At 43.8% G+C, this 8,061-nt stretch overlaps 1 protein-coding gene across 10 annotated transcripts in view; it reads right to left on the bottom strand.

The window, feature by feature from the left end:
• Positions 1–5,939: 5,939 nt before the first annotated feature.
• The window catches only part of SYNE2 (spectrin repeat containing nuclear envelope protein 2), a 197,726-nt gene continuing 195,604 nt past the window's right edge, over positions 5,940–8,061 (bottom strand). For all 10 annotated transcript variants that reach the window (XM_069783240.1, XM_069783245.1, XM_069783243.1 and 7 more), the window contains 2 exons: positions 7,998–8,044; positions 5,940–7,181 (listed from right to left, as the gene is read on the bottom strand). In XM_069783240.1, the coding sequence (XP_069639341.1) occupies positions 6,956–7,181; positions 7,998–8,044 (273 nt within the window). In that variant the 3' untranslated portion in view covers positions 5,940–6,955. The remainder of the gene's footprint in view (positions 7,182–7,997; positions 8,045–8,061) is intronic.

The raw sequence follows: 8,061 nt of genomic DNA, 5'->3' as shown, positions 1-8,061 counted from the left end.
TAACAGATACTTTTTGTCTTGTTGAACATAATTTTATTAAAAGTTACTACTAGTGTTTTAAAATGGGCAAAAGCCAATAGCTGTCGACTCTCTGGATTAATGTAGCTGTGTTCGTATTTGGATCAGGAGAAGGTGCACCTCTCTAAACCAGCACAGCTTATAAACAGGGAGCTGTGTGACAAAATGACTGAACAAGGGTGCCTTGGTCTCTCGAGAGAGGTGTTGGGTTTATCATGGGTCTGCGTCCCACAGACTCTCTCAGATGCTGCATTCCTGGTGTGGAGCAGGCCTGAGCAGAGCTGCCATGCTGCTTTTCAATTTAGATATTGGGGGGGCTTTTCCAGCTTCAGCATGGATGAATTGAGTGCTGAGGAACTGCGAGGGCTATGACAAGAGGAGGAGAGCTGGGCTCGTTTCTTTTTTCCTTCACTGCTCTGCTCTACATGGGCTTCTGCTGCTGAGCCGGGACCTAGCCAGAGGTGGCTGTTTCTGCTTGAAGAAATTATGCTGCGGTTCTGGGATGTTCACAGAGGTAAGCAAACTTGGTTCATGAAGGAGTGCCAGTTGCTGTGGATTTAAAAAAAAAAAAAAGAAAAGAAAGAAAAAGCCGAAACTTTTCCTTATGCATGCTGTTAAAAACATGCTGAGGTTCTTCTCAACTCTGGAACTAGAACCAAATGGTAAAACAGCCTTGATTTTTAAAATTTTTTTTTTAAAGAAATGTGATAAGTCTTAGAGCATTTCAGACAGGTGAAGTGCTTTGTCTCCAGGATCATGAGACCTTTTCCACACTTCCATCTTCTTGCAAATTGCCCATTTTTAGTGCTGTCACGTTGCCAGTCAGAGAGGAGAATATGGGGAAAAAATGTATTGGAACATTCTCCCTTGAGACAGTCTGGGTCCTCCTATTAAATGTGTAGCTAACTAAGACAGGTAGTACTTAAAGATTTTTTTTTTTCAATAAATATACATATTTCCGTAATAATAATATGTTAATTCCTTACTGACTGAATGATAGATCTATACAGGGATCATTGTGATGAAAGGAGAGCATCCTTTCAAGTGCTGGAACTTTTTCTTTTCCTGCTGATGGCCTGTGGAGTATGGAAGACATCTGCTGTACTCGCATCATTAGAGTGGTTTAACAGAGCCTAAAAATGCAGTGAGGCCCCAGAAAGTTGCCTCTTGGTCCTATTTGAGCTGTCACCAGTGACCAGACTCTTCCGAGGTAAGAATTTTTGTCTTGTTTGGACTTTGTCATAGAATCACAGAATGATTTTGGCTGGAAGGTTGCACCTTCAGGTTCCTTAGCTGTTTTCGAACCTGATCTTCTCCTAGAGTGGGCAGTTCTTTGTTCTCCCAGTCCCTGCCTTTGGATTCTGGGAATTGGGCAGCGTGGCTGGAGCACTTGCTGGTGAAGATCGAGGCAAACAAGTTGTGGAGTACCTAAGCCTCCTCCATGTCAGCTGTAGCCATCAGGGGAGGTACAGTTTCTTCCATCTTCCTTTCTTGTCAGATGTACCTGAAGAAACCCTTCTTGTTATTTTTCATGTCGCTAGCCAAGTTCAGCTCCAGCCGTGCCTTGGCTTTCCTGATCCCCTCTCTGCACTCACCAGCCATATCCCTATAATCTCCCCAGGAGGTATATCCCTGCCTCCACTGCCTATGCATTTTGGTTTTGTGTTTCAGTTTGGCTAAGAGGTCTTGACTTAGCCAAGCTGGCCTCCTGCCTCCCCTGCCCAGCTTCTTGCACATTGGGATTGAGAGCTCTTGCACCCTGAGAAAAATGTCTTTAAATTATCTCCCAGCTCTCGTTTGCTCCTTTGCCTCTGAGGGCAGTTTCCCAAGGGATCCCACGCGCTAGCACCCTAAACAGCCGAAAGTTTGCCTTCCTGAGGTTTAGGGTCCTGACTGTACTCTTTACCCCTCAAGACTGAGAATTCCACCAGGGCATGATCACTGCAGCCCAGGCTGTCTCCAACCTTAACCTCTCCAGTAAGTTCTTCTGCATTAGTGAGCAACAGGTCCAGCAGTGCCTCTCCTCTGGTCGGGCTCTCCATCACCTGTACTGGGAAGTTGTCCTCGGTGCACTCCAGTAGTTGCCCAGACTTTGCTGTGCCACTTTTCCAGCAGATGTCTGGGAGGGTTGAAGTCCCCCCCAGGATCAGGGCCTGCAAATGTAATTTAGAATTCCTTGCAGAAGGTTCAAAATACACATGTGTAAATTGGCACAAAAGTTTCATGTGGAAGCTCGGCCTGAGCGTGCTGAGTACTGCCAACGGCTGTGGCCATGTCTGGCATCTTGAAAGGCACGATGCTGCTGCTGCTGTCGCCAGGTTCTCCTGGTGGCTTTGGACCTAACGATACAGAAAGTAAGCCTGAGCTTTTCCCATTAAGCTGGACCCAAATGATTTTGAAAAGCTGGCCCAGAAAGCCTACTTTTTTGCATCCAAGGTTGTTCTTTTGTCGGAATAATAGAAAATAGTTCTGCACTGATGAAATAGCTGCTCTATCCTAAGCTGTGCTTTAACCCACATATATTAGAAATGCAGTTGTAATTATGGGTCTATTTCAAATCTTAGCACAGCGAGCACATGGCAGAGCTAGATGGCACTCTCTCTCCCTTCCCTGCTCTTCCCCACCAAGATAAGTGCCCGTGGGAGACAAGTTGCTCTTACCCAAGAGCTAAAGTTAAAAACAAAGTATGGGTTGGCCCGGCTTTGTCTGAGGCGCCTTAAAGTGAGCACAGCCTAAGGGCCTGTCACAGGAATTACTGTTTTACAGGGCTGAATACTGATCATATATATATTCAATATATGTATCAATATATTCTGTCCAGTTCTTTGGATGGCAGAGTACCTTATGACCCCACCGTTCCTGGCTGCCAGGGACAGGCACCACTGTTACAGCTGCTTTCAGTCTCAGCCCGGCTGTAGGCGGCACCACTTCTTTGAACGGTCCGTGGTCCTGTGATCCCTCCATAGGCTCAGAGCTGGAAATCATGGAAACGCCTTTGCTATCATCACCATTTGTCTCAGAAGAAATCGTTTGACGTTATTTATGTCCTGCCAGATAATGATTCGGAAAAGCAGTTAAGGATGTGGTCGTCTGTTGTGCTGACCCAGTGCCTAAACCAGTACTAAGGACAGTGTTGTGAATGGGAATATGAAAAGCAAGTGGATTGCTAAAGTATGGAAAATAAATATTACTTAGTCATTTTTCACAGTGTTTTACTACTGAACTGAAGTGTGCTGAGTTACATGGCACACTGTTTCATAGGTAAGACTTCATTTTATTTATGAGCTGGATATTTTTTAACTCCTTCTATCTTTACATCCTCATGCATTGTTGAGTATCAGCGATTTCAATTTAAGTGCATGAGGAAAACAAGATTGCTATACTATAAAAATGCCAACTTCAGCTGCTACTGCCTCAACAGACAAAAACCTTCTTCCCTCATCAGGATGTCACATAACTAAGGAGCTGGCATAGCAATTAGCAGGGCTTACTGTTTCCCCAGAATTTTCTGTCCCGAGTCCTATTTCATATGTGGCTTTAGTTCAAACTTTTCACCCTCACTGCAAATTTGTAATGGAGACTAGTTCATGACTGACGTTGGTGCCTTTTAAAGTACTCCGTGTATGTTATACTAAGGTGAACCCCCCCCATCCCCTCCCCTTCTCTCAGCTGCTCTTCAGTTCTGTGAACTTACAGTATTTGTCTACTGATGTGTGTTTCATTCAGTTATAGATTGTTGTGGCTGCATAAACAGGTCTCATGAAAACTAAATATACAGCTTTTTGTTCACTTCTTTCCTGTAGGTGAGCTCAGCCTGGTTTCACGAGTGTGTAAGGTGCATGATCGGGGGGTCTCATCTGTACCACCACAGTCACTCCACCAGCTGCAGGTTGATTTACTTTGTCAGGTACTCAGGTTCTCAGGACGTTTCCCAGCACCAAGCGACTACAGAAGACACAGGTTGTGCTCTAGTGGTTGAGGGCACGTTTAACTTTTGGGGAAGGGGGGGACAAGTCATAACAAACAGTTCTGTGTGTCCCGTGCTGGCAGAATTATTGTTGACTTATTGGTGGGGAGGGGGGAGTAGGTCTACCTGAAAACAGATTGAGGTCTCATCTCCCTGCCAAAGAAATCAGACTTCCAACCCAAGACTAGTTTTGGCCTGGTTTCACTCCTACGTACAAATGCCCGTGCAAAAGCGCGCACATGCGTGCTTGCTCTCGCTATTGATCTTGCCCTTTTTTTTTAATCTTTTTTTCTTCTGCCCTTCATTGAACACTAACAACCCTGTCCTGAGTGAAAGGAGAGGATGCTATGGAATCAGTGGGCACATATAATAACTTGTTTGAAGCAGACTTCAGTGTCAGCCTGCAGTGCAGTGGTCATAATCAACTGGAAGTAAAACTATTTAAAATAGGTTTTGGGAAAAAACATTTAAGTTATTTTCCTAGACTTTTTTTTTGTGTGTGACATTTTGAGATAATTTCATGAAAGCTCCTCATTTTATGTATTACATCAGCTCAACAATTTGATATAACTGTACATAATGAAAGGAAATTGCAGGCTATGAAATTTTCTTTAGACCTTTTAACATCATTCAAAACTTTTTTCCCCTGCATAGGTTCTTTAATGGCAGAAGAACTGAATATCATGTCAGCAACTGACTATTAGTTCTTGGCAGAGAGGCTTGCATGGGCATTTGTGACAACCTGGCAATGGAATAATGGTTAGAGTTGGCTGACTTCTACAGGGAGAGAAACTTCAATGAGCTCCATTTGAAAGTAATTGCTTTCAAAATACAAGATGGCAGAGGGAGAGGGGAGAGCCTGTGCCTGTGTGCAGCGAGGGGTGGGGAGGATCCATCCTCTCTCTTTGGATACTGCACTACGGTGAGAGCTGGAGCTGTGAAATCGGTAGCTGAGCACAAGCCTGGCTCCACACAGACAGCTACGCAGAGCGGCATGTTGGCTTACGGGCTGTGAAAGCTGCCAGGTCTGGAAGCGCTGCTGCCTCTGGGTGTCTTTAGCCTGCTGGAGCCCCTGCACTGCTTCTTGGGACTGAGGTCAAGACACGCCAGTATGGACCTGGTGTATCTCGACCCATAATTGAGCACACAGCGTGGGATGTAAACACAGGTACGGTACCACTGCTAAAAAGTGCCAAATTGTAAGCTTTGACTTTCCTAAACCATGTTGCAAACTTTACAAGCTTAACTGCATCACAGCTAAAGTATTAGTTTAGTTTAAAATCCTGGAAATAAACCATGCTTTTTTTACCACCACTGTTGGGAAAAAGCTGCTCGTTTGCTACAGGGACTGTCTTTGAATGCAAGAACACAAAGCAACTTGCTTCATCAAGTCCTCTGCCAGAAGATGGGGAATAAGCAACCACCAGTGGTGACAAGTGTAGAAGAGGTGGGAGAATTCTCACAGGCTAATCATAAATCCTATTTTCTATAGGTAAGCATCACAGAAATTGGCTAATTCCTGGGTGGCTTTCACTGCAACGAGCATTCAACCAAACCCACTCCTGTTGCACTGATCTCTCCTTGTCATGCACCCTCCCCCCCCAGCACTGCCCTAACTCCTGGTTTGGAAAATCAGTTCCAGGGTGGGGAAATAGTTCAGCATTTCAAACTAGTAATAAGCATTAGTTGGTTCAACTTTGTATTCTTCCTCCAGGAAATTACAGTCAGTTGCAAAGGGAAGGACCTGTGCCAGCGAACACAGGCTCCACTGCTGAATTTTTAATCTCTTGCTCTGACAAGCAAGAGCGTGGTTATGCTTCTTCTGACACAGCTGTGTTAGCATGCAAGTAAGCTGACTTACACAGGAGCAGAAGGGTCAGCACTACTGAACACACGGCTGGTTGTCCCCCCGTCCCCCGTTCCCCCCCACTAGACACACCAATTAGTCCCTGCAGTCATTGGCAAAATTTTAATGACAACACTTGAACTGTACAACCAAGAAGCAATGGCAATGCTGACTGTACACAGTGTTTCTCTAGCCATTGCCCAAGTGTCAGTTTCATTTTAAAGATGAAGCTTATAAAAACGCACAATTCTCTCCCAAGATACTGTACACTATTCAGCAGGTTAAAAACTGAAAAAATCTTTCATTAAAAAAGTCATTACATTATTTGTATACATCAGGGACAGTCTACATAATCATGTTTATCTAGAAAATATGTGCATTATAAACCATTTCCACGCAATGCAACAATTTCTGATTTCAAAGGTGGTATAAAAAGACAACACAGCAGTCCTAACCACTAGAACACTATATGTAAAACAGAACACATGACCATCCTTTTATTGAATGTGTTAGATGAATAAAACACAATAACAAAGATGTCAATTTTTTTGTTTTCACAAGTGACTACAGTACCAAAAGATACAGGTAACGTGAAGTGTGTGCAGTAATCATTCTAGGCAAAGTGCCTCTTCAAATGCTTGTTTGTTTGTCATGCTAACCCAAGACAGACTGCTGTGTTTAAGATTACTGTGATGTAGTTTCTGCATCTAGTAACTCAGTATTCAATCACCTTGCAAGCTTAAAAGCACTGCACCTATAAAATAGTGTATCTATTGCATCAAAGTATAAAGTGTGTTGATTACAGTTTAAAAATCTATAGAAAAAGTTTGTTTTCCGTACAAAAATGCTGAAATTTTGTCAAGATATACATTTGAGATGTGAAATTTAACACAGTCCCTGCGACAGGGAAAGGAGGCTATAAATGTGAGGCATTATTTAGCTGCAGCAGCAACCTGCGCAGCAGTATGCAGGATGCAAGGGTACTGTAGTGGCTAGTTTGGGGAACGAACACAAAAGTTTCTGTATTTAATTATGCAACGCCACTGCTTGATTGATGCTAGCAGCATGAAAAAAGCACCGCAGAGAGTGTGTTTTGGTGTAACTGAAGATTCACGGGCTGCTTTCTAAGTTGGTGGAGGCCCATTGGTGTATCGCAGCATGGGATAGAAAGAACGGGCGAAGTTGTTTGCCTGGGTGCAGCTGTAGTCTTCCTCAGAAGATGGAATCATGCAAGCCAGAAGTAGAAGCAGTAGAAAGAACAACTGAAGAGGTAAAGCTGCTCGTAGTACACGGTAAAAGAAGGAGGGAGACCGAGGAACTGCTTGATTAGGCTGTAGATGGCTTTCACCTCTGAAAAGGAGACAAAAAAAGAGAGAAAGAGGAAAAAAAAAAGGCACTTAAATTTGAGTTTGAATTAAACAAGTTGTTTTAACTCCCCCTCTAGGGTTCACACTACCCTTCCAAGATGTAGGTATCTACAGGAAAATGCACTGCACATTGAACACTTTAACTATAACCTGAAAGTGTACAAGACTGCTCAGTGGGAAGCCTCCTGCTGGTTTGGGTTTACTGTCCTTACTACTGAAGAAGAAACATTTATTTGTAACAGCTTCGATCAGTGCCTTTTTACCCTATTTTCAGATGCAAACTTACTTTTCCCAGGAGACAAACCACTCCAAATACATGCTGAAGTATAAAGGAAAGCCAGCAATTCAAACTGATTAGGCTCTCTTGGCCTTGGCATTACTGAGATCTATCCTTTGAACAGGTCCTAACGTACAGGGGGTGAAGTTCTCCCTTTGTCCTTCACAGTCTGTTTGTCTAAGTGGCTCTAAGCTGCAAGTTTCTTTTTCCAGGTATGCTGGTGGAATTAAAGGAAGATTTAAAACTAAAATATTCCCCCATTTGGCACAAAAAATATTTTCTCAGGAGTAAAGACAAGCCAAGGTTGCACATCAGTGCAGAGGTTGGGAGCAGGAGTGCTAAAGGAAACCGTTCACCAAGGTGCAGCCCAGAACTGGTAGGTAGAGGAGACACTACAGGTAGGCAGAAATCACCTCCACCCATATGTCAACCTATGAGGAACAGCTGCTCAGGTTTCTGCTGGCACTGAGCTCGCCTCTGCCGTTTTCACCATCCTTCAAGAGATCAGAGATAAAATAGTACCTTGTGCTGCTGCTGTTTCTGCCATCTGCAGTTCTCCTTGTGGTGATCTGTTGAGAGAAACAGC

This window comes from Haliaeetus albicilla, chromosome 5, assembly GCF_947461875.1.
Source record: "Haliaeetus albicilla chromosome 5, bHalAlb1.1, whole genome shotgun sequence".
Classification (NCBI taxonomy): Eukaryota; Metazoa; Chordata; class Aves; order Accipitriformes; family Accipitridae; genus Haliaeetus; species Haliaeetus albicilla.
This window is presented reverse-complemented; position numbering and strand designations above follow the sequence as displayed.